Source organism: Styela clava, chromosome 7 (genome assembly GCF_964204865.1).
Source record: "Styela clava chromosome 7, kaStyClav1.hap1.2, whole genome shotgun sequence".
In the NCBI taxonomy this organism is placed as follows: Eukaryota; Metazoa; Chordata; class Ascidiacea; order Stolidobranchia; family Styelidae; genus Styela; species Styela clava.
This window is the reverse complement of record NC_135256.1, coordinates 15387802-15414125: the sequence shown is the minus strand read 5'-3', so window position 1 is coordinate 15414125 and position 26324 is coordinate 15387802. Positions and strand designations below refer to the sequence as shown.

General features: G+C 34.1%; 4 protein-coding genes across 8 annotated transcripts in view; 2 read left to right on the top strand and 2 right to left on the bottom strand.

The window, feature by feature from the left end:
* LOC120328950 (protein polybromo-1-like) overlaps window positions 1-3677 on the bottom strand; it is a 36010-nt gene extending 32333 nt beyond the window's left edge. For all 4 annotated transcript variants that reach the window (XM_039395536.2, XM_039395540.2, XM_039395539.2 and 1 more), the window contains exons 1-6: window positions 3462-3677; window positions 2985-3082; window positions 2630-2777; window positions 1684-1800; window positions 809-919; window positions 180-338 (exon numbers count right to left, since the gene is read on the bottom strand). In XM_039395536.2, the coding sequence (XP_039251470.2) occupies window positions 180-338; window positions 809-919; window positions 1684-1800; window positions 2630-2777; window positions 2985-3082; window positions 3462-3548 (720 nt within the window). In that variant the 5' untranslated portion in view covers window positions 3549-3677. The remainder of the gene's footprint in view (window positions 1-179; window positions 339-808; window positions 920-1683; window positions 1801-2629; window positions 2778-2984; window positions 3083-3461) is intronic.
* Window positions 3598-15003, bottom strand: LOC120328625 (KICSTOR complex protein ITFG2-like). The gene is made up of 11 exons (XM_039395154.2): window positions 14858-15003; window positions 12514-12822; window positions 10437-10599; window positions 9805-9963; window positions 8952-9108; window positions 8431-8516; window positions 7554-7704; window positions 7025-7171; window positions 5793-5990; window positions 4858-4956; window positions 3598-4788 (listed from the first exon to the last, which is right to left on the bottom strand). The coding sequence occupies exons 2-11, from the start codon at window positions 12650-12652 to the stop codon at window positions 4774-4776; spliced, it is 1314 nt and encodes a 437-aa protein (XP_039251088.2). The 5' UTR covers window positions 12653-12822; window positions 14858-15003; the 3' UTR covers window positions 3598-4773.
* A 2216-nt stretch (window positions 15004-17219) lies between these two features.
* On the top strand, window positions 17220-20301 carry LOC120328870 (lysosomal thioesterase PPT2-A-like). Its single transcript, XM_039395420.2, has 7 exons — window positions 17220-17355; window positions 17549-17729; window positions 18228-18381; window positions 18540-18635; window positions 18821-18928; window positions 19129-19361; window positions 19667-20301. Exons 2-7 carry the CDS (start codon window positions 17586-17588, stop codon window positions 19808-19810), a joined length of 879 nt encoding a protein of 292 aa, XP_039251354.2. The 5' UTR covers window positions 17220-17355; window positions 17549-17585; the 3' UTR covers window positions 19811-20301.
* A 774-nt stretch (window positions 20302-21075) lies between these two features.
* On the top strand, window positions 21076-26170 carry LOC120328392 (uncharacterized). 2 transcript variants are annotated; one of them, XM_078114451.1, is made up of 3 exons: window positions 21076-21239; window positions 24427-24665; window positions 25375-26170. In XM_078114451.1, the coding sequence occupies exons 1-3, from the start codon at window positions 21167-21169 to the stop codon at window positions 25396-25398; spliced, it is 336 nt and encodes a 111-aa protein (XP_077970577.1). In that variant the 5' UTR covers window positions 21076-21166; the 3' UTR covers window positions 25399-26170. The 2 variants fall into 2 exon arrangements, with proteins under 2 accessions (XP_077970577.1, XP_077970576.1); XM_078114450.1 differs by having other exon boundaries at window positions 25345-26170.
* Window positions 26171-26324: the final 154 nt, after the last annotated feature.

Here is a 26324-nt window from a genome sequence, read left to right as displayed (position 1 = left end):
TATGTGCTATTTTTTCTATTGAAGCACAGTTAAGATATGGAATGAAATTTGGATATTCCAACACTCAAAAGACTCATCTCTGAGTGAAGTCACAAGGGGGTCACTGAAATAACAAGAGCTACCAAGTGGAACAACATAGATAACCAAAATAAAGGATGAGTTCCAGGATGCAAACTTACCTTTGAGTTTGGTTCGTTGTAACTTCTTGCATTTTTTATCAATTGTTTGAGGTCTTTTTCAAAATCATTAATATTTTTATATTCTTTGTTCTGGATTTTGTTACCTATTGTTGTCAAGTCGATAGGCTCCTTAATTTTTTGATAATAGTCTGGATATACCTGGTAAGAAAATTGAATTATGTGATAAAATTTTTAGGCTATTTAATATCTGTATCCAAAAACATATTAATTATAGACCAATATATTCAAAGCGTGATATATGAGGACTTTATCATCTGTAACACAGCTGAATTGTGTTTTGTCACTCTTACTATTCAGGTGCATCATACTTTGGGTATATAAAAGTATGGGAGCTACTCAGTTAGAAACGACCTCAATTTTTTCCATTTGAGAGATAATCATGTTAGAAAAATCAGAGAATAATTTTCAGTTTCAGCTATTCCGTCATATTTTAATGAAATGATTGTTTGTTTTGGAGAATAAGCACAGAATAATTTTACAAAATTCCTACACAACCAAATTCCGAACTAAAATGAAGAGAAAACGAGATTTCTCCCATAAGTCTGCACGACACAAATTTCAAACTTTTTTTATATAAAACGAATTATATTCAGAGTTTTATTACAAACCTTTGAATCAGGTAAAAGCATGAACATATCAGTTAATCCTTGACCTTCATCATCAACTTCAGCCAACAATGAATTAAAAATATCATCCAATTTATTCATCACTTCTTCACTCTGTATTGCAATGAGATATATTTTAATTAATTCGAACACATATAAAATAAGAATCAAAAACGGGCAATATAATCAGTTATTAACAGGTATAATAAGTAATAATATACTTTTGAGTCACTTAGTATATTTAAAGTTATCGTATTTTTATTTCCGTAAACAAAGTATATTGTACACAACGTCAAGTACCACATATCAGGACCCAAGTTCCTGTCATTTCAATGTTAATACGAAAGTGGAATAAGCATTCATATGTCAAACACATGACTACAGTTTTGTTCGTGACAGATTAAATATACATTGGAAGATGGACTTGTATAGCAGACCAAGAAGTTAGGGAATTATTACAATTAAATCAAGTTGTCCAAAGTAAGAGTTTGACATTTTGTCTGTATTCGAGTCTCAGTAGTATTTCCATGGTGAAAAAAAAATTTAGAAACATAAATTTTAACTTACCAAGATAAATTTTTCTAGTCAAAATTTTGATAGTAGTATTTCCATGGTGAAGATAAAATTTAAAATGTAAATTTTGACTTACGAAGTCAAATTTTTCTTGTCAAAATCATGTCATTGAAGAACTGAGTCAAAATTCAGATTTTTCTAAACTTTTATCATGTGACAAAATCAATAGCCAGGAGTCAAGTCAACTTTTATCCAACTCAACTGCCCTGTTTTAGTCTCACAGAAATTGAGAAATATTCGAAGAAGTATAATTATATGATTACCAAAAATTCAAAATCATTTTTCATACACAAATAAATACTAACCCCTTGACCAACAGTCTGTTGCTGTTCCTCAGGAGCATCGTTTGACATAATGATTGATTTTGTATCGAGATATAATTCCCATAATGCATTAGAATCTTTGTATTCAGCAGAATCATCCTGCGACAAAAATAAATTTGTGTGTGGTTTTTCATATCCAAATTGATCTAGTTTTTAGAAGTATGATTTTTCACATATGTCCAGAGAAATGCAGAATCGAAAAGAAGGATTAAGCAATTTGGTGAACCACAACCTCTCATTCAGTTACCAGTTCATGTCGGGTATGGAAATAGCTAGAAAACATACTTGGTGGAGAAATCTTTAGCCGTATTTATCTCAATCTCTAAAAGGATGACATTTTTGTTCTATCAAATTAATTGCTCTGATAGAGTTCATAGGTGTTCATATAAACATTAAAAATGATTGCAAATTAAACTGCATTTGTTTTTTATATGTATGATGTTCTATGAAAGCCTGGTGGATGAATTATGTTCAAACAGTGAAGATCTTGAATTCATGTCCAGATTGCTCGTCAAACTGGTCACTCATCCTCAATGTTACAATCATGTCATAATCAATGAAATATGCCAATAATTGATATAATTTTAAAATCTGCAGCGGAGTACATTTTTAGTATTGCATGCTTACAGCTTTGAAAGAGCCAGAAGATTTCACAAAAATGAACCCCATTTTTCTATAATAAAGCTCCTTTGATTGGCAGATGGGTACTCCCGTAGTGTGTGTACCAGGTTTGGTTTGGCAATAATTTTATTCCGATTTTCCTTATTTTAGTTCTATTACGAGTGAGCCAACCGAATATACCCCAGCCAATAGGTTTCAGTCCCTTTACACAACTTGATATAAAGTAGGCGAACAAAATTAGTTAAACACACACTTCTGGAGTGCCGGCAGATGGGCATGAACAAAAATAGTCGAAAAAACATCTTACATCATAATATTTCTTAGCATTGTTGACAAGCAGATCCATATCTGCAGTTAATGATTCAATATCTCTGTATTCATCCATCTTCATTCTTTGTGTTATCCTTGTTAAATCTATCGGTTCTCGAACAGTTTCATGATAATCAGGATTTTGTCTGAAGGTTTCAATGTTTTTTAGTATAAATACACAATAGTGAATACAAATCCTGTAAATATGCTTTCTATCAAGAGTAATTTTCCCAAAAACTTCAAGTGTGTTATCCTGTTATTCTAGAAGCTTCTGTTGTTTTAATATTCCATAACAATCACTACCTTTGATAAGAGTGAAAAATTCGAACAGATTGCAAATGTTAAAAAATTACCTCTTAGAAGGGACTTTGAGAAAAGAATTTGCAATATTCGAACCATCTTCTTTCTGATGAGATTTCAGAGTTTCCAATATTTTTTCAGCAATATCAGTCTTAAGAGAAAGTTGATAAATATAATTTGCCTTCCTGGTAGGCAATTACAAAATTTTCAAATTGCAGACTAAAGTCAGCTAGCATTTGGGACGGTATAAGTTAGAACCACCGCCCCAACACCAGTTGGTTTGTGTATCCGATATGTTAGCTGGTTACACTTCTCAGGACCGAATCCCATGCGAACCACCTCACCCAGAAAGTAATAAATTGGGCGGGCAATGCTGCACCGAAAAAAATTCCATTCCTTTCAATAGAAGTTCGTTGCATAGCTTCAGATATCAGTGGCTGACTCTGTAGAGCTAATTGTGTGAATAAGCGTGGTCCAATAAAAAACTATCAATAAACTGGTATTGAGGAAATCAAAATCAAAATATTTACTTGATTCGGCTTTGTCCTCCGAGATCTCTTGCTATATGGAGACTCTTGTGTTGTGCCATCCCTGGGAAGTTTCCGCTTTGGAGGCATTTTTAAGAGAGTAAGTTATTATGAAAAGCTACAGATTGGATTAATTAGGTCTGTGATGATTAAAAAAATATTTTCAAAATAGATCATAATATTCAATTTTTCGAAAAAAGTAATGAAACAAAACAATTATAAATGATACTTTTGATAGGTTGAAATCGAACACATTATTACGTATAACAGGTGAATTATGCTCAAATATATAGACACAGAAAGGAAATATACCACAATAACAAGCAAAATTCCAGTCGAATATAAAAGAATTGTAGGATATGTCATATATACGTGCGCCTATGAAATGACACTTAGCCAGAAGCTGATTTAAAATCAATCATAGCAACCAGGTCATTTCAAATAATAGTAGCTACCAGTAGTTACATATCAGAACCAGAAGCTTCATGAAATTTATTAGCTAACTTGAGTTGAATTTGAATCGGTTGTAATGTAAAATGTACCTATTTGATTAGCTGTATAATGAAGAAATATAACGATGAGAAGAACGACCTCAATGGGTAAAAGATTCCGTTCCACATTCTATGGAATTGATCTATAAATTTAGTAACACATAATGAAAAAACAGTGCTCCAGATGTGTGTGTATCAATATGGAGGTAATTGATTGTGTTCGCCTACTTTACATCAAGTTGTTTAAAGTAACTGAAACCTATGAAACCTATTCACTTGGCTAACACAGACAGACAACCAAAATAGGGAAAATCTGAATAAAATTATGGCCTAATCCCAACCTGGTACAAACACGTGAGTACCGAATAACAATGAAATAGAGGTCTCAAACATTTTTTGAATGATCATTTGATGTGAAAAATCAATTTTTATGTTGAAAATGATTGGTAGACTTTAATATGACCGAAGAAACAACAATACAAATTTTCATGTTTGACCTTCAATACTAATAACAGTTAAAAATTACTACAATCCAATTGTAAAATCCTCAAGTAACTTTATTGTTCTATTGGTCCACTTTGGTGTGTTTGAAGGGCCCACAGCACATCAATTCACAGGTCTTGACGTGGTGTAATCAGCCCTCTCTTATAAATACAGAATTATTCGTATAAATTACACTTCTTGGATTCTAGAGTGCGGGAGTGCACAATTGGTTCCACAATCAGAGTTTACACTTCCTAAGTGAAGATGATTGATTTTCGATTGAGTATTCGATTCGATCAGAAACAGGTAGCATAACATTCCATCAGTCTCCCACATTGTCATCAATCCATTGATTTCTGTAAAGCACAAATATATGAAAGGAATATATAGACAAAAGAATATTGCAACTTCGCTGTATGACATACCCTCTTAAAAAGTTCTAATTTTTCTTCACTCAAATTCACTTCTTCCTCTGGCAAACTGGGAATAGCATACATGCAGTATCTAATCATTTCTCTTTTCTCCTAAAAAGAAGCAAAAATAATCCTCATACAGTAATTTTTAAGCATGAAACCAGAAAACCAAAAAAAAAAAAATTCTATTATTTCTGTATGATTTGCCACCACCATAACACGAAATCAGTATTTATAATTACAAGATTAATAAACTTGTTGGTTTGTATTAAAAATTTTGCCCAAAAAATAGATCTGAATGCCTCATCGTTAAAAGCATAAGACTCAAATCCTATGCCCCTACCTCCCCCAGGGTGTAAAACCTGGGTAGGCAATACCCAATCGGAAATATTTCGTTCCTTCCAAGAGTATAGTACCTTCTAACCCAGTGGTTCTCAATCTTTTACTGACAGCACACCACTTTAGTATTTCTTAGCCTCCTTTACTGAAAGGGGAACAATAGCTCAAGAAATGAGCTATGGGAGTATTTTATAATGTCACACTGCATCTATTTTTACAGCTTCGTGCAATCTTTTAACATATTCATTATATGCAGTAACAACGTATTAATTGCGTGCAAAATCGCGAGGGAATTTGCATCGTTTACCGCCAGAACTGAAGGGCTTTAATTATCGCCACCATTGAATTATCGCAAACCTCGGGGAAACATACTTTGATCCGCAGTATGGAGGACAAAAAGAAAGTTGCTGGCATAATTTAGCCAACTCTATAGTTAATTGAAAATCTTCCGCGTACCAAGGTTAAGAACCATTGTTCAAATCTTTACCTTTCGTTAGTTATCAGTTGTGAGTTGTACGAAGCCTTATTCAGAGCGAAGGCATGAATAGAAATTGTATAGATAACAATGGTAGAATTGACAATCAATAATTTGATAATTGTAAATTTACCTCTTCTGTTTTAGCACCCAGTTCGATTAGAAGTTGTTTGATCACAGGATCTGATTCTGCTTCGGTAAGAAAATCAACTGCTTTTAAACGAGGAAGTCTGATGTCATAATACACATGAAGTTTGTTCCGGAAATTTGCATAAACGAGACATACAACATTCTCACAATCCTCGATCGCATATTGTCCAGCACAAAATGCCTGAAAATATAATCAAGAAATAACAATACATTTATACATTAAGTAACAATTTTATCATGTGGTGAGTTTGTCATGACGAATGACAATTCTGATGACCATGTAGGTGTGAATAAAGATAATTGAATCAAATTCATAAAATCTGTTTGCCCTATGGTCTAATGAAAATAAGTCCAAGCAATATGTTGGATTAATGGTAAGCCAAGGATGTTGAAATTCTTTAACTCAGATTCTAAAACTTTGAACCATTATATATATATATAGCCTAATTGATCCTGGCTCTGACTTCTTACTGCTGGTTGACACATAATTTGACTCAAGCTCCAGGAGTTTGAAATGCAACTCCAACTCTTCTAAATCCAACTTCATTATCAGTAAAAGCATCAAACTCAGACTTGCAAGCCACAGGTTGGCTACACAATCAACATCAGGGGTGTGCAACTTTTAATACAGGCGGGCCAGAAACAAACAACTGAGTGAAACCGCAGGCCACACTACCAATTTTATTTAACATTGGCTTTCTAGTAGTTGCAGACACAAATATTTTAGTTATTGATCTTATTATGACATGCGTTGTTTGCTTTGCTCCAGCTGGCTGTTAGGGCATTGTAACGTCATAGCATTGATAATAAACTAGACTCAGGTATAATGCTTCGCAATGATTACGCAAGAATTACTTGGACATACCAGAATTAATTAAATTAAAAACTCGTTTCGTGGGCCACACACCAGCTAAAATTGCACAATTCTTCCTTTTAAGCCGCATTTGGGCCACATGCCACATCTCTGATCTACATCTTTCAAAGTGAACAAGAAAAAGACAGAAGCCTAACAAATAAAATTTAAGTCCTTTCAAGCCCAGGAGTCCTCTTGTCCATACAATGGTATGGTAATAAACTCATATAGCAATACAAAAAAGAAATTATTACCTTACCAACTCTCAATTATTACCAACCTCAACAGTTATAGACAGATATTTTCTAGTCCCTAAACTAGTTATAATGTAATTTCGCCAACTGGAAAAAAGTGATATTTACCTGAACATTTTCTTCATATTGAAATCTGACAACATTTCTGTCATGATCAACAATATAAGTTAAACCGTCCCATGCACATAATATAACTTCTTCTTTACCATTAGCAAGTACATCAAGCTTGTTCATAGCAAATAATTGATGGTCAACCTGCAGAATAAGAAATTGAGAAATGATATGCGGTCATGCTGGTCTAGTAGAAATAGTGTTTATTTGCATCTTCCTCCACATTCATTTATTAATATTCATTTCCTAATACTCTGAAAACAATTTTCCTGAAGCATTATTCTAATAATATTTAAACACAATTCATACAATATCCTCAACCTATTCGGGATGTTAGAAATCTTTAGTCGAAGTCCTTGTCATTTCAAAGATTTACCAGAAAAAATATAAAACCATTGAATAGGTAATGGCAGAACGAAGACAATACAATACGAAATACAGTTGCTTTGTATATACAGTATAAGTAAATCCTAGCAAACATCCTTGAAACCTGGTATTTATTCCGAATTTGAAAAATCAAAAATACCTGAAAAGACCAAAGAATTTTATCATCTTCTATTAATTTAATATTTCCATCCAAGGTACACAAGGCAAAGTATCCTTTGTCACTTCCAGTATCTTTGCAAATATTCCCAACTATTTGACATGATATGGCTGGATTTTGTGATCTGGAAAGACTGATAAACAAAAATGTCAGTTATAACATGAGACAATATAAATTTTAATAGACCTCAAAATATTCTATCCAATTTACAACAATTAATCCATATGAATCTATATTGTTGTAAACTGCTTTTCTGAGAAAGTCTGAATTTGGTCGGATGAATTGTTACAGAAATACATTTGTGTTAGTGTGCAGCAGGATTCTTTAATTGGATAGAATAGTCATGTCAACTGCTGCTAGAGCATCATTGCAGTATACGCATACCATACGGATCCACTAACATAAAGGTATGAGGACGGATGAGAACAATGCGATTTCAGTCCAGTTCTATACTTATTGAAGATTAGACCACTTTTTGTTGGAAGACTAAGCAAATATTTCAAACTAACCTTCAATGTCTTTTTCATTTTTAATTTCGAAGAGAGGAATGATTTTAAGAAAGCTTCATCACACAATGAATTACGGCTTCTAGTACCAGTTACCAGACCATGTTGGGTATCCAACTAACTAACCAGTTAATCTAATCATATCAGATACATGAACTAACCTACATTTTGATACGAAGATTAGATTGAATGCAGATAACATTGTAAGGAATAAATAAATGAAAAGGGAGCAAAGCATCAATCAATTATTACAAGATAAAATTGACACTTATTTATATAATCAAAACTTGGATTGGATCATTTGTTAATGATAACAAAGCTCAACAAACAAGACGGATAAAACTCAAAATTACCTGGACATAGGTTGATACAGAACATTGTCTTCAAAGTCCAATGTCTCATTTTGTGTATTGTTAGATCCGATGCTTTTGTCATTATTCTAAAGTAAAAATTATTATTAATGATGGTTAATTGCCTATTTCAAGTACATTTTGAAATAATAAGTAAAATATGAAATATCGGTATTAAAATATTTTAAACCGCAATATTCAACTGAGAATACAGCATAAACCATGATATAGTCATATCGATTGATTTTTATAATGTAGAGAAGTTATGATTGACTACTTTTTGTTTGTTTTTCTGCAGTTATCAAAAGTTAAATAAGGTGTGATATGAACTAAAGACACCAATTGTGAAGAGTCCTATATTTTTTATTAACAAAAACATTGCAAATTTTTTTGGAAAACCAAATTTATGGTATATAACTAATTTCAAATTCATTCCTGTATTTAAATAGTTTTAGCCATCTCTTAGTTGAAGCAAAAAGGTCCTGCCTTAGTTTTTTCAATTAGAAGTACCTAAATCCTCATACCCATGAAGGTAGTAATGTTGCATAAGCACATCCAGGTTGGGAAGCAATAATTTGGAGATATCCTTCATCTGATTTTCCATGTAATGTTATACTTCCTACAGATTGTCTTAATTTCCATTCTTGCAATCTGACGAAGCTTTCCGTGGCTTTGTTCCACCTAGTAATACAGAATCAGTTTGGATTTATTATGAGCAACAAATTTTAAAACAATGAAGCTTGAAAAGGAATTTTTAATTCTCAATGAGATGAATATAAAACTGACTGGGGCAGGCGGCGGTGTTTTCCTTTATGTCAATGGCAATATACATACTAAATATTCATAATTCCTGTTTTTATTTGATGTACATGCTATATGTAATAAATTGGGGTAATAATTCACAATCAAGTGTATGTACTATGTAGCATCAAGATATATGAGGTACAATAAGGTTTCTGTGAGTGCATGAGTCTGTTCAAAAAAAGCAGAGAAAGGGTGAAAATTCTTGATCACCACAATAGTCGGCAAACTTCAAAATAATTATAAAAGTAAATAAATCACTAATATTTGGTACTCTCGTAGTGTGTGTACCGGGTTAGGGTCAGGCCATAATTTTTTTCTGATTTAACTTAGTTCTATTACGAGTGTGGGGACTGTGGATATACCCCTGCTCATAGGTTTCAGTCCCTTTACACAACTTGATGTGAAATGAGCGAACAAAAATAATTACCTCCATATTGGTCCACACACTTCTGTAGGGCATAATATTTTAATCAAATTTGTGCATTCAATGACCATTGTTTGAAAAAATAAATGACTGTTGCAGGTCTGCCATCTACACTTTCAAAACAAACTCGAAAATTATCAATTCTATACCTGCACGCAGAAACTTTTCTATCGGTATGACATAATATTAATTCCTGTCTTCCGTCACCATCAACATCACCAAGTAACAACATTTTTGTATTGGTTTGTAAAAGTTGTTTGTGAGCAAGTAAAAATTTGTTAGCATTTTCATTTTCTGGAACTTTTTCGCTGTTGGTAAAAATACATTAAAAAATATGAATTAGTCAGGATTTTTTTTTTCAAATCTTTCGGACAAATTCATGACGCTATAATGCATTAGCTGTGCAATCACACAAATATTAATTCTAAATAAGGGAACCTGGGACCGGAACCGAATAATCGTCTATTCTGAATACATGTAAATTCAGTGAGTTTTAATATGAAAATGCAAGAAAGTTGAAATAAGGATTTGATTGCTTTTATATTTTATACAGTTTTCAGAAATTGAATATGGTAAATGGCATTTTTATCATGCTGTGAGATTGCTCAAAATATTAATTTTTCAATTGAAACTATTCTACTGCATTCAGGGATTAAACTATGGAATCTAATTGAATCTAAATGAGTTGAATTTTTTATTTGTTTTATACATTCTTGATTTAAACCATAGTAAGATATTTTCAAACGAAAAATTGTCCACAACCTCTTATTATTAAAGTTACCTGAAGTCGAAAACATAGCAAGTACCCTCTGTATTTAACACAGCAACAAGATTCTTTCCACTTTCCATAATATCACCAACAATTATACAAGTAATGGAACCAAGGTCTGTCACTTTATTCCATGGTGCTGCATTGTATCCTCTATAAATGTAAAGATATCCCTCTGAAAAAGATTTTGGGTAAGTATTATTTGCAACAATAGATATTATGGTCTGCTAAAGATAAACTTCCCAAACAACAACATGGCGAACTGGCCCCCACATTTGTTAACTGTATTTTTATTGTATTTCCGGCAACTAGCATTTCTGGCAATTAGCATTCTCCAAGATGGCTGAGCATGACCAGTGATGTCATCAGTTTTAGATGATAGATCAAGACCAACCAGCTGTGAAGGTGAAGTGGATCAGGTAGTAGTAATTCATGGGTACTCGTGTAACAGGTTAGGGTTAGGCCATAATTTTATTGCGATTTTACTTATTTTAGTTCCATTACAAGTTCGGGGACTGTGTGTGTTAGCCAAGTGAATATACCCCCTGCCCATATGCTTCCGTCCCTTTACACAACTTGATGTAAAGTAGGCAAACAAAATTAGTTTCCTCCATATTGGTAGGTACACACACTTCTGGAGTACCCGAATGCAAGTTGGTATGTCTGGGGAGTTACTTTGGTTATGTTTATAGGCATTAATTATACGTTTATACTGAGTTAACAACACTAACATATCATGGATACATGGACTACAACAGTGGTTACCAATCTTTCTGGTGATGTAGACCCATTTTAAAATTATAGCCAATAGGTTATATACAAGTGGTAAATACTAGAGACAGTGCATCACATCAAACAGCACACGTGAAGTGCCTTGAAATTAGAGAAAGATCAAAGACAAAATCTACCTAAAACTACTTGCATATATGAGGTGCTCAAAAAACAGTGTCAATTGTATAATATTTAGGAGCGAATATGGTTTATAGCAGCGGTCCCCAACCTTTCTACCCTGGCGGACCGGTAAAATTACATTAAATGTGTTCGCGGACCGGCAAAAAATTAAAATGGCCGGAACAGAAAAGAATAACATATATTTGCGTAATATAATGCAATGTCGGGCACTCAATATGCTTCTAGACAAAAAAGCACACTTAAAACCATTTCACACGGAGAAAAACTATCAAATAATGTGCTGACCAAAAATTAAAAATGGGTGAAACATAAAATAATACCATATATTTGCGTAATGAAATGCAGTGCTGGGCACCCATCATGCGTAAGAAAGGTATGCATATCTCACAATAAAAACAGGTACATGCCAAATCATGTACAAACACAATTAACTCCTGTGAGAATTTTGCTGCTGTTTTGTTTCCAATATAAGATTACAAACGAGGCTCAAAGAAGTTTTTGCAACACGTAGCTCTGCAGCCGCGTGCAGCCAATTTCTTTGCTTCGTTGTAATTGAATCTAGTGATGATGTTTTTTTCGCATAACGCAGTAACTGGCTGAAAAGACGGACAACAGATCAATTGCTCGATTACTTGGCCATGAGTATTCGTTATCAAGAGATATCTAAAATTGTGATAAGTAATTCTTTTTTAATCGGGACTGTAAAGTAGAATCGCCCTTTTAATCAAGCCTTTTATTTTTCAATGGGTTCATCATAAAAATCCCTCTGAAGTTGATCGACGCCTCAAACGAAATGAATTTGCATTACAATGACAAAGTCGTCGGTAACTTGGCAACAGGCTCAAAATCCTACTGTGTCTGGAAAAGATCTCTGCGGCCATGCTTTTTTGCGCGTCTCGTGACCACCTGTGGGGTCGCAACAAGTTCCTATCTTACTGGAATATTATACTGTTTTTGACTGTTTTCTGGTTTGAAAAAGAAGATATGCATTACGTTTTATATGGATGGTCATATTAAGTAGGAAAAGCACGCAGAACAGAAAAAGCACGCATGCCGATTTTGAGGCTTCTTAATTTTGAGAGAATTTTGTACAAAAACTTTGTATTCGAACCTTCCTTTCAAGTGCTACAATAATACAGTATAAATTTCAATAATATCATATTTGAATAAAACTAACCTGTGGTCCCAACTACAAGTTCATTCCCTCGGTCGTTATCAACATCCCCGAATGTCATTGCATGAGGAAGAACTTTGCCTAAATCTAGGTTTAGTTCAAGGTGTGATACGAAAGATACAGTGCGATTAGTAGTAGCCATTTCTTGAGTATGTTCCTAGGATTCAATTCTCTTCAAATAACCAGGCCAAGGTCTGTCTCCGTCTTTTGCTTGTTCTAATTTTGATGTGCTTATTGCAAGAGATGCATCGCGAAAATCAGGTTGAATTTGTAATGTTTTTTCAAAGTCTTTTATCGCCAATGTGTATTGACCTTAGAACAGAATTACATAATATGAAATTCTATTTATGCTTTGATAAATATCTTCAATTTAGCCCTTGTCAACAAAACTCAAAATGAAACTATGTGCATTCACACATAATATACTGTAGATCAAATATATCTGGAGAAAGTTTGAGCAGGAAAAAATAAATGAAGAGATTCAAATAGTGTTTGGTTTAGCAGATTCTTGAACATTGAAAGGTTGGTGATTGACGTCATAACCTATAGCAGCAGTTATACTCGGCTTCGAATAAGGCACTATGCAAGCAGCACTGATAGCTGATGACATGTGAGGAGCTACTATTATTTGCCTGCCCAATTTATTACACGCTGTGTGAGATGGGGGCTTAAGATTTGATCCCAAGATGCTCAAACGATCTAACTGCTTCGCCAACCTGCTCAAAATTGAACTGTGAATGGCAACATGTGTAGCAATAATTTCAAAACAAAATCATTACATACAATATTCGAACCTGCACAAAGTAATCAGCGATGCAATAGCGACTGTATGGACATAGTGCTTACAACAATGTGTCAAACAAGCCTTTCTAGTGGTATTTCAACAGTACCCTTCTCTTTTTTAATTCCCCATGTAAACTTGTCTAAACCTTACCTAATCTATAGTGAATTAATCCTCTGTTATAAAAAGCAATAAAGTATTCTGGATTCAATTTAATTGCAGAAGTGAAGTCAGAAATTGCTTCAAAAAAAAGTACTTGGCGATATTCAGCTTGACCACGATTATTATATGCTTCGACGAGTTTTTCACTGAAACAAAAATATCCTTCATAGTCAAATTTCATCCTGCTTAAATAAGCAATACCTGATCTGACACAGATATCAAAGAAACCACTTTTTATACACAACCTAAACATGTACAGATGTATGAAGATTGAATCATGAAAAAGTATGTATTCTCTCATGAATATAATTGTAAAAACTTAAGCCTAGGTGAGGCTGAAAACTATTACCACTAGCTAACTAGTGGTAAAAACAAAAGTACAAATAATTTGAATATAGGCTAATAGTTAATAAATATGTAAACAGTACATGACATGTACATTATTGATAATTTACTATAGTACTGTAGTCTGAGATAAAAGATTTTGAATTTCATGCTTTTATCAATCAGAAAACACAGAAACTTAAATCCTTCCTAGCAATTGTTAGGATAGGATAGGATGGGATTTACATATTTATCCCGGGGGAGAGGAAAGCCGATAAGATGGCTTATCCATATGGCGAACCACGACCTCTCGTCCGGTTACCATTCCAAGTCGGGTATGGGATTAGTTATATTGTTTGTTTTCGGAAGCATGGACTTGGTGGTGGAGGAAGCCGTAACCGACCAGCGGTTACGTGAACCACCCAACGACGGCGAGGAGTCCAGCAATCCTCTCGCACATAACCATCCCTGCATGGGATTCGAACCTGCGAACCCATGCAGAGTAATTAGAGGTGCGGTGGCGAGCGTATTCCTAACGCTTAGCCCGTTGAGCCACACCGCCGCGTCGTTATTTAGGTGGTAATTTCTGGATTTTCATCAATACTTTGATTTGACATCATAACCAACATCTTAACATAGACCGGTAGACACAATACACAATTCAGTAGAGCGGTAATTGATAGATCTGTAGATAGGATAGGATTTACGGTACATATTTATCCCGTGGATAGGAAAGTCGATAAGACGGCTTAATCATATGGCGAACCACAGCCTAATGTTCGGTTACCAGTCCATGTCAGGTATTGGATTAGTTAGCCAGTGATTTGTTTTTGAAAGCCTGGACTTGATGAAATATAACACTTTAATACAGTGGTTCCGGTTCAAGAAAGGGATTTTGGTAAGTGCGCCCAAAAAATTAACAGAATTATGTTAAACATAACTAATAGTCTATATGATTGGAAATATGAAAAGATGTGTTCAGAGCAGCAGCCGTACCAGTACACCTCTCATTTGATAAATTGATGATTAAAATACACAAAATATGGAATCGTGAAAATAGACACGTGTTTGCTCACCTACCTTTCAATTGCACCCAGTGTCTGATATTTGGACAGGGTATCAATGCATTTGGTATATTCCTGGGCAGACAACGCGTATTGTTTTTTGGAGAATAGCTCTTCAGCAACCCGAAAATACTCCATCAACAAGTAAACTCAGACAAACTGTCAAAGGTAATCAGTAATAATAACAACATAGGTGAAAAATCCTATTACGCGCGTGGTCTATGTCGCCGCATAGTGGATATATTGTTGTAATTTAGCTCGTTTTATGGTTTTGATAACAATTTGTCATTTTTCAGTTGTTTCCGAAATTCAGTTATAAAACGGTATGTTAGTCGTTGGTTATAAAACAAATACCTCCATGATCATTTTTCCTCTCGAGTGGTTTTTAGTATCTTTCGTCGACCTGTTTCTACGGGGTTAGCCACACGCTTGCATGGAAAATTTTATTGTCACAATTAATGTAATTAGCTAACTTGCATTTCAATTTTCGGATTGATATGATCCAATAGGGGGCGGGGTCGTGTTTGAACTACCGCGTTTCCCCGAAAATAAGACCTAGCCTGAATCTTAAAAATGATTTTATTATAAGCCCTCCCCCTAAAATAAGACCTAGTCAAAAACGCGAATTTTTTTTTTAACCCAGTCGATAGTAAGAAATCTCACCTACACGTTTTAAATGATTGATAATAATCTATGTTTTGCAGTTGTTTTGAATAACGTGTTATTTAAAAGTGAATGGATATCAGTTTTCATATTTTGTATATTAAACTCTCGTAATTCTCTACTTTGTAATTTTGTTTTTGATAAATGAAAATATAAGACATCCCCCGAAAATAAGCCCTGGTGGTATTTTTTGGAAGAAAATTGAAATAAGACCCAGTCTTATTTTCGGGGAAACACGGTAGAACTTATTTAAAAATATTAATTGCAATCTAAAGTTGATCTTTAGCGTATATATGGCGCAACATTGCGCGATCAAATATGACTGGCTGACATTCGACTGTTTCGCACTTGATCGGACTATTATTGCCATGTTTATCCGCTTGAACCTTTGTTTACAGCCGACTGTACGACAGTAGCCTACTGACCAAAACAAGTTATTTTCTAACTTACTTTATTGCGTAGAATTCACACCCGCTTGTACTCGAATGAAATGATTGGAACATTTTGTACACAACAACTACTCCCTCAATAACATTACATCATTAACACAAATACATCCCATAACATTTCACAGCTTGCGCTCATTATATATATATATATATATATATAAGTGCAGATAATTGATGCCACAAAGTGTATTTTCAAAACCAAGTCTATAGAGCAGGGTTTAGAATTTTCAGGTAGCGTATACTTTGCTATTGATGGTTTTCAGTTTAACTATATGAACGTCGTATACGTTAAGACAGTCTAGATGGCTAAAGTCACAAAATCGTAATGGAGCGCAAAACCCAAGGCAGAACAAATCAACAGGCATACATTATGTTCAAACACGTAATAAACTTGCGATTTTAATTAAATATAGCACGTTTTGACGAATTTAATATTTGGATCTAAGTGACTCGTTTTATTCTACAGTATTCTTAGTTTCACGTAAATAATATGCATTCATCCGAGTGGGATAGTGATAGACATCTGAAATTACCGACAATTAGCAGAATTGGTAGATGTCCAAAGCAATGAAAATGTATTTGATGAGGCACACACGAAGCGATATAAACATAGAGACACTATAAAATGGTAATAATTAATTGAAATCACCTGGCGATCTATATATATACCATCTGTCGTTTTTATTACTCAAACAAAAAAATCAATTCAATGAATACATTTAAATCAGGTAATGTATAAACAATTTGACAAATAAAATTTATATACGTACTGCAATCAATTGAAGTTACAATGCCTAATGGAATTATGATGTGTGAATACAAGTTAGTAAAATTATAATTTAAAAATTTCACAGTTATTTCATTTGAACGATACAGCTATCTGTCAGACATTTCTTAACATTCCAACAGCCTTTCAGTAGATATTTGTCCTGATCAATCATTCATATTCTGCGATCACCTTCCATATTGCACGTTGCGTTTCAGATCGGGCAGGCAAGCTGTCACCAAGATTGTTACTTTCCGTAAAACGCCAAGACACCACAATGTCAGTTTCCGGTTTGACATATGCGTCAAGATAATGGCTAAATAAAATGGCTACAGAAGCATTTTGAGGCTCGTTAATACTTGCGAGGTTGTCAATGAGAATACCTGCAAGCGAGTAAATAAGACTTATAGACTTTATACATATGAAATAAGTAGTTCGAAACAGCTGAATAGATTCCAAGGAAAGACAAACTGAGAGTTTCAGGTTAGATATGTAAATCATAGCAAATTTATTGATTCTACCCAAGTGTAGTCCAGGTGTAAGTTTTGGCTATTTTTCCAACCAACTTAATATCGACAGAATTAAAACAGTGGAATAGAAACAGCATACCAACTACATACTATATAAAAAGAACAGGTTTGTATGTGCCTCAAATCAGCCTCATTCTTAGTTTCTTCAATCATTAACGGCATACTTTTACATCCGTCAATCTTTATGTTTCATTCCGGAATAAAACTAAATGCTCAATTTGTACATTGTTATCTACCAAAAGTACTTTGGCATTGTTGTATTTTATTAATTTATCCAAATCACAAACTGCTTTTCACAGCTTTCTGCTTATAGTTGAGCAATACAGAATAGCCAAAATGGTTGCTCTGAAATATTTGTACTTCATGTTGGCAATATTGCAAGCATTGAATGAATCATACAGTTATAAACCAGTGATTATTATTCACGGAATTCTGGAAGGCGCTTCTGGATTGGAAGAATTGAAATCCTATATCGATAAAGTGGGTTCAGTTGAGAATTTTTTATTTATTCTATAAAATTAGTAATCAGCTGTTCTCTAATTTCGTTTTTATGGCTGGTAGAAATATATTTGTATCGGCCATCTATGATCGGTGCAGTGGCGCCGATTTCCAGGGCTTTTCATAGAACCTTTATGCTTGATCGTTGAATATAAACAAATCGATAGTCAATATTCATTAAATTTTTTAATGTTATTTCACATTTTTATATCCGAGAGAGAAAAATCCATGAACAATAATATATACCATATTCCCGGTATAGCAATCTAATAAATTCAAGACAAGGTCGTGTGTAGTTAGTGATATTAATATAGTTAATTTGCTCTGTTCTTATAATATGTGCCAGTTTGCAATCCCTTTTTATGCAGTGAATTGATAATATTTTATACATCATATAGATTTTGCCGTCTTAACCAGCCATGAATATTGTATTATATCATTACACACCTATAACTCGTTAGTTTTTTTTTCTATTTAAAGGCTCATCCAGGAACCAAGGTTCATGCGATTGACATGTTTGATTACTACAATAGTTTCGAACCTATGTGGAATCAAGTGGAGGCAATTAGAAATGTAACACATTCCATCATGAAATCTGCAATAAACGGAGTTCATATGATCGGATATTCTCAAGGTAAGTTCAATATTTTGTAACAAAAAGTTTTAAAAATCTATTTTGGCACATATATTTACAGGACTGCAGAGTACTAAAAACGGTTCACTAAACACTGCTAAACGATATTAATGATAAAAGACATATTGTCCATGTAAAACAAAAATCATTTTATTCAGGTGGTCTGATTGCTCGAGGACTGATTCAAACTACCGATGACCACAATGTTGACAATTTCATTGCTTTGTCTTCACCTCTGAATGGGCAATATGGTGGTACGTACTTTTTCACGGTGTACTTGTAGAAATATATTAAATATAGTAGGATTTCCTACTATATTTAGGATACTATAGGATAGTTGGATTAAATATAGTAGAAACCGGCTCATTTCGTTCAGTTTCTGCTATGTATTTTACTATATATAAACTGTAACATAAAGCTATTATATCTTGATTTTCAGATACTTACGTATTCAATTGGTTGTTTCCGCATATGATTAAAGAAGAAATGTATAAGTTATTTTACACAAAATATGGACAAAGCTGGTCTATTGGAAATTATTGGAAAGGTAAAATTTCAATTCTTTGTAATTAGGTACTGATGACATATAGCAATCTGAAAATAATCATGCAGCATTACCAAGCTAGGTTATAAAATTGTACAACAAACTTCTGTCGTCATGCATCTCCCATAAAACAATAAACTAATAAAAGATCATAGTCTAAATTTGTATCTTAGATGAATTCACAGATTTTATTGTCGTTTAAGATCCACATGAAATTACTCGTTATGAAGAATACAGCGATTTTCTTGCTCAGTTGAACAAGGAAGTCAAAGCAGAAAACAGCAAATTTAAAACATCGTGGAAAAACAATTTTACTCGACTGAAAAAATTAGTGTTGATCGGAGGACCAGACGATGAAGTCATAACTCCATGGCAAAGTGCACAATTTGGATTCTACAACGGACACGAACTTGTTGAACCGATGAAAAATCTAAAGGTACGTTTAAACAACGTTTATATATTGTTTTGAATACTTTCAGAACTAAACTAATGCACAATTATTAGAACTTCATTATGCGTTAGTTGCTGATTTAACTACAACCGGTAGTAATGATGTATATTTTGAAATTCGAGGTACTCTGTTTTCTCTGAATTAATAAAAATCCGTCTGCCTGCTAGGACGATATTCTATGAGTGTGACAGGCTGTAAGTCATTATTCCAGAAATCGCAATTTTAATTAAATAAACGGCATGCAATATTTATTTCTACAATATTGAAATATTTTATTCTTTATAATCTAGGTTTACCAAGACGATTCATTTGGGCTTCTTACGCTTGACAAATCTGAATCAATTCAAACCTGCACATTTCCTGGTGTGAGACATCTTCGATGGCCCAAGACACCAACAGTATTCGAAAAATGCATCGAACCTTTTCTGACATAAAACGAAATTGATTTTTATTGAAAACAACGATACTGATATTCAGTCATATGTATATTATTCATTCTTTGTTGAAAAATTGCTTTTCTCGCAGAATGAAAATTGTATGCGAACAATATTACATTGATTAACATATTTTATAATACCGAGACCACAGGTTTCTCTACACGTAAGATTTTCTCCAGCATCTACATTACTATATACATCGAAACGTGGAAAGACGCTGCTAAATTAATTTCTCTGTCCGATACTGGACTGGTAAACGACTAGAGCCCATGGTTTGTAGTACGTTTTAACAATCATCGTCTTTCATGTCATGGAATAAATAAAATATCCTGCCTCGGTTATATATATTCATTGCTATTTTTTTTGTAAATATTTTGTTACTTTGCTTTCTATTTTTATTGACCGCCATAAATGCTATTACAGTTCTATAATATTTGATGTGTGCCTTTCCTTTATATCATTGTTCCAAATATATTTGTATACTTGTGTGACAATATAATTGTTTAATTAGATAATTTAGAAGAGTTCAGTTTTTAAAAGAATTTCTTTGGCATTACGAAGGTCCAATGACTAATAAACCCCAATAATGTCGGAAAAATTTCCACCAAATGGTAAATAAAAGGTATCGAATATCACATATATATATATGAGAGGGGAAATATAAAGCTCGAGGTACTCGGGAAAACTAGATAGGATTCTCATAGCGACTACTCCCATTTTTGGGTATTGAAAAATTGAACGACTCTAACAAGAACAGCAATAATTTTGCAAAACGATTCACAGGTGTCGAATGTGAAACATACCGTATAGAACCGTATTTGGTACGTGTAATTTTCTTCGAAGTTTGTTTTCAATATATAAAACTTATGAAAGTGAAGGCTTATTTTCAGCTCAGTTAGATGAAACGAAGGAAATGTATCCCAACTTCCGTCCAAAGAAAGTTGAAGACTGAGTATGGTCATGTTTACATATAGGTTGAATTCTGCGGATGATTATAAAATTGAACGATATAAATTGACAAACCTCATTTGAAGTCATACTCACTAAGAAATAGGTTCAATTTCGGGCATCTTCTGCAGGATGACTTTACCCAACGTATATTCTGGTATTGAAAATGAGATGCGTTGGAATAGACAAGAAACGACTTTAGTCGTAAAATGTAGTTTGAATTTAAAAAAAATGTTACCAATATATTTTCCCAATAATTTTATAAACTGTACATTCTATGCATTTAAATATTTGTAATAATTCTAAACAGATTTCAGCCTAAACTAATAGTTCTAGGACTCTGAGTTTCGTCTGTATCACATTCTTCAATAATTGCTAAATCGAAGAGAGACGCTGGGAAAAGTCATGAATATCAAAGTAGCTTTCGTGTTACTAACTGCATTGAAGATCAGTTTTTTGAGCGCAGATTATGTGGAAGGTAAACAAGGATGTCTATATATATTCATATATTCTATACCAGGAATGGCGAACCACTGACCCGCGGGTCACAAAGTGACCCACCGCGTTTTATTCGGGACCCGCCAAGGCACGAATAAAATAATAAAAAAATGCTAACATATCAGTGATAAAAATCGATAAAACCGGCCTTAAATTAATCTAACAATACCTAAACTATTATAATTTACCCAGTGGCGTATCTACGTAACATGGCGCCCATGGCAAAGGTAAAAAATGCACCCCTCGATAGTTGGTTAACGATTTATAATGACTGTTATTGAAATGCTATACTGTACCTGTACGATATTTTTCAAGTAAAAATGCGAGTTTCAGTCGTCTCCAATTTGAAATAATTCTATTGAAACATATTGCGATTAAAAAATTTTGCCGTTTTTGCGCCCCTGTCTATACAGCGCCCATGACACGAGCCATGGCTGCCACACCCTCGCTACTGAATCTACCGTCAGTTGGGCAGTCCGGGTCGCGAGGGCTCATATTCTAATTGTTAATTTCGGGCCGGTATGGTAATTTTCAAAACCTTTAATCTTGGACGCATGTTTGCACCGTTGTGAACCATTATTCAGCTATTGGCTCTGACATCGTTTATGACATAACAATGCAACTGATATGTTAATTTGTCGCTACGTCGGGTCTCTTTCGGAAGTTCATCTGCAGATTGTTTTAGGGGTTATGCGAGAATTAGATGCTACTTTGTATTTTATTAGTTTCTCGCCCACAATACCGCTAAGAGAACAAAATCTTTCAGACTTGAAATAAAAGCCTAGAAACCTGAAATAACAATGGGGGAGAACACTGTCAAGGTGGGATTCCCTCCAAACTCTTTGGAACCGTAAAATAATTTACCGCATCATCCTAAACGTTTATGGTAATTCATATGCGTGTTTTCGTACTCTAATTTCATAAAATCGAGTGCCTGAATCAAGTCCCTGATAGAAGTGCTGCATAAGTAAAGCCTGAAACTACACCAACATAAGCCTAAAAGATTTGTTTCAGAAGTTTCTTATACATACAAACATTGATCATATATCTGTGACCCACTCTCTTCTGTTCCGCGATAAAAATATAATTTTTGACCCATTCATTGAAAAAGGTTCGCCATCCCTGTTCTATACAATATGTTTGTGCAATTTATTCTTAGATTCTGTGATTTGTTTTGGGGCGTGCATAAAGATATTGGGGTCTGGTACCAGAGTTCCTCTGGTATTGAGGTATCCAGGAGGAAATCCTTCTATTTTATTCTCCAGCAATTCGATCACAAAAGATCTCTAAATTGGTTACAATTAAAAAAAATGTAGTCCCAACTCCCAAGTCTATGGTGGCCCATCGTTGTCACGCGTAAAATTGAAAATAAAAATAAAAAATAAAATAAAAAACCGAAAATAAAAAAATTGTTGTAAAAAAACATAAAAATAATTTAAAAAAAAATGAAAAAAAAAATTAAAATTAAAAAAAAATAAATAAATAAAAACGAAAAAAAAAACAAAAAAAAAAAATTAAAAAAAAAAAAGAATTAAAAAAAAAAAAATTGAATAAAAAGAAAATAAAAAGGTTGACAACGATGGTCCGCTTCGTGGCCCATCGTTGTCACGCGTTTTTATTTTTAGAAAATTTGCTTCTTCTTGGGACCAACGTTGTCAGGCATAATCCTACGCGCACAAATGTGTTCTCTGGGTTTCAAACTCACTACTGATTTTCTTGAGCAATATTCAATATGAAAATGTTCTATAAATTCTCCATGCTACAAGTTCAACAAGAAGTAATATATTTATAATAATGATAAGAGAATATAGAATTGAATACGAAAATTCGGAAAATTTGTTTTTACGTGTATAAGGTAATTTAATTGGAGAATGCTGCTTAACTACTCAGTTGTCTGGACACTCGCGATGCCGGTACCGTACCATCTTACCAAATACCGGTAGTCGGTTATAGTCGCTTTGCGTCTGACCGTACCGGTAGCCATACAATCACTCATGTAAGAATGGGAGATACGGATAGTCTCGTAGAATATAGACTACTGAAACACTCTCTGCGCCTGCCCCATACCGTACAGCCGTAACGTACCGATCCAGACAAATGATAAATCGCCAGTGCTCAACCATTTATTTCAATCCATACCATGATCCTAGTAGAATATAGTGAGTCGAGGTATGGATTGAAATAAATGGTTGAGCACGGGCGATTTATCATTTGTCTGGATCGGTACGTTACGGCTGTACGGTATGGGGCAGGCGCAGAGAGTGTTTCAGTAGACTATATTCTACGAGACTATCCGTATCTCCCATTCTTTCACGAGTGATTGCATGGGTACCGGTACGGTCAGACGGTACCGTACCGGCATCGCACGAGTGTCTGAGCAGTTAAGCAGCATTTTCCAATTAAATTACCTTCTACACGTAAAAACAAATTTTCGTATCCAATTCTATATTCTCTTATCATTATTAAAAATATATTGCTTGTGGTTGAACTTGTAGCATGGAGAATTTATAGAACATTTTCATGTTGAATTTATTGGATATTGCTCATGAAAATCAGTAGTGAGTTAGAAACCCAGGAAACACATTTGTGCGTGTAGGATTAAGCCTGACAACGTTGGTCCCAAGCAGCATCAAATTTTTCAAAAATAAAAACGCGTGACAACGATGGGCCACGAGGCGGACCATCGTTGTCAACCTTTTTATTTTCTTTTTATCCAATTTTTTTTTTTAATTTTTTTTTTTTTTTTAATTTTTTTTTTAATTTTAATTTTTTTTTCAATTTTTTTTTTTTGTTTTATTTTTCAATTTTTTTTTTAATTTCAATTTTTTTTTTATTTTATTTTTTTTCAATTATTTTTATGTTTTTTTACAACTATTTTTTTATTTTCGCTTTTTCATTTTATTTCTTCATTTTTTTTTTAATTTTACACGTGACAACGATAGGCCACCATACAAGTCAAACAAATATTGTTTGTTACTGATCAAGAATACGTCTAAGATGAATGTTGCCAGAAACGTATATTCTTGGTTTCACAATATCTTCTGCGTTTTGAATAAGCCACTGCGATGCTAACTCAAATTGCAACTCTTTTTTAGAAATATAAGGTATGGCATACATCATGAGTAGCTAGATTTAAAACAAATTTTTATTAATGTCGCTACATTCAGACAATACACCCTGTGAGATACTGTTGGATCACAATATATGTTACTGGACTGAAGTTCATGATGAGTGGGACATGACATACGCCGATGCGAGAGAAACCTGTGAAAGACGGGGATCAGGCCTTGCAGTCATAAGGAGCGGAGAAGATTATGATGCGATCGCCAAAAACCTGAGATCAAAGATAGTACCCGACTGGAAGAACAACGTGTATGCCTGGATAGGAAATGAATTCGATCCCACGGTTAGAAAGTTATCAAATTCATAATAATTTTTTAAATATTTCGCAACGCATATTTCCTTGTGCATTGACTTTCTTGTCCACTTCCGTAACATCTGTTACTCAGCACAGCGCTGATGGTAACGTTACAATTTAAATTTTAGAAGCCGCTCAAACGCCATTTTCACTCAAACAGATTTTTAGGCATGGTGAACATTAGAAAATTTTTGTAGAGAGTTTTGCTGGTTGTTTGTCATTTCAAACACCCTAAAAATAAATATGAAATTACAGTGGTAAAGTATATTTTCCTGGGGCAAATAAACATTTCGATGGTTGACGTCATAATCGACGCCGCCAGGAATACGCATGCCATCGCTCCTCTAATACAGTCTAGCCACGACGAGAGGCGTGGTGCGTCAAATAACGTCATATTGTTTTTTTCTCACCTGGAATAGTATTAAAACCTTGTATTTCTGATCTTTCACAGTAGAATTTTATGTATAGGAGAGCAAGATTGACATGCTTCCACTTTTGACCATTTGAGAGCTATAACTGAGATTGTTGTTAAATTTCGTTTTAATTAAAGGATAGATATAAAACCGGGTTAAATCCCACCCGTTCTATAGAACTGTCTCACGAAATTTCATGAGATCAGCGAACCGGTTAGCATTACTGGTTACTGTCAATGTTCTGTTTGTAACAGAACCGGCTGAAAAATATGATTTTTGTGAAGGAAATCGGAAATCACTCCTGCTGACTCATTCATCAAATGGTACCCGGTTAAAGAACCAAGAATGGAATCAGAATCTTGGGACAACAGGTACCTTCACCTCTACGTTAACAGAGACCCGACCAGCATATATCAAGGAATGGGGAACATATATCGAGAATTTGTATGGCCAGGAGTCGTCTGCCAGTACGTTAACCAATAGTTCAACGAGAAAAGCTTATTATATCCTCTTGCTTGAGCGTAAATATATATATCCATCCAATTCTGGCACCAGAATATTTTATTGCGTATATTAAGTATAACATCTGGCATCGTGCGCCACCGCAGACCAGAGGCAGATGCTGTTCGGATTAGGGGCGATCACCACAAGTTTTTTAAAGATTTTTCAAAAAGTGGCCAGTCAAGGTCAAAATTCCACGTTAATTATTCTCTGGGCTGGCGAAGGATCAGGAGTAGGGCTGGGCATTTCGAATCGAATAGTGAAATATTCGAATCGGTTCAGAGCTAAATTTCGAATCGCCGCCATCTTGTTTTCTTCTTTTCGCCAATGGTCGAGGTGAATTCCCCAATTTTTTTTTTCATTGGAGTCATATTTTTTCAACGCAATTCTAACATATATATGACTATTTTCTGTAGTGAATTATCAATAAAACGTGTTTGTTATTGTGTGTGAACGCTCAGTAATCTATCTGAGTGATATATTCTATGTCTTCAGCGATTCATTTGTTAAGAGGATCAATTACTATAAAAAAAAGTCGCCTACAATTATATATTTCCAAGTATTCGAGATTCGATTCGATTCTGAAATCACAAGGTATTCGAAAATGCCCAGCCCTAGTCAGGAGTTGCTATCTGCGACTGGGTGACTTTTCAAACTTTCGCCATCCAAAGTCCAAAAGTCATAGACGTCGTATCGAATGTGGCTTGTATGTTATTTGTCCACTTTTTATTAA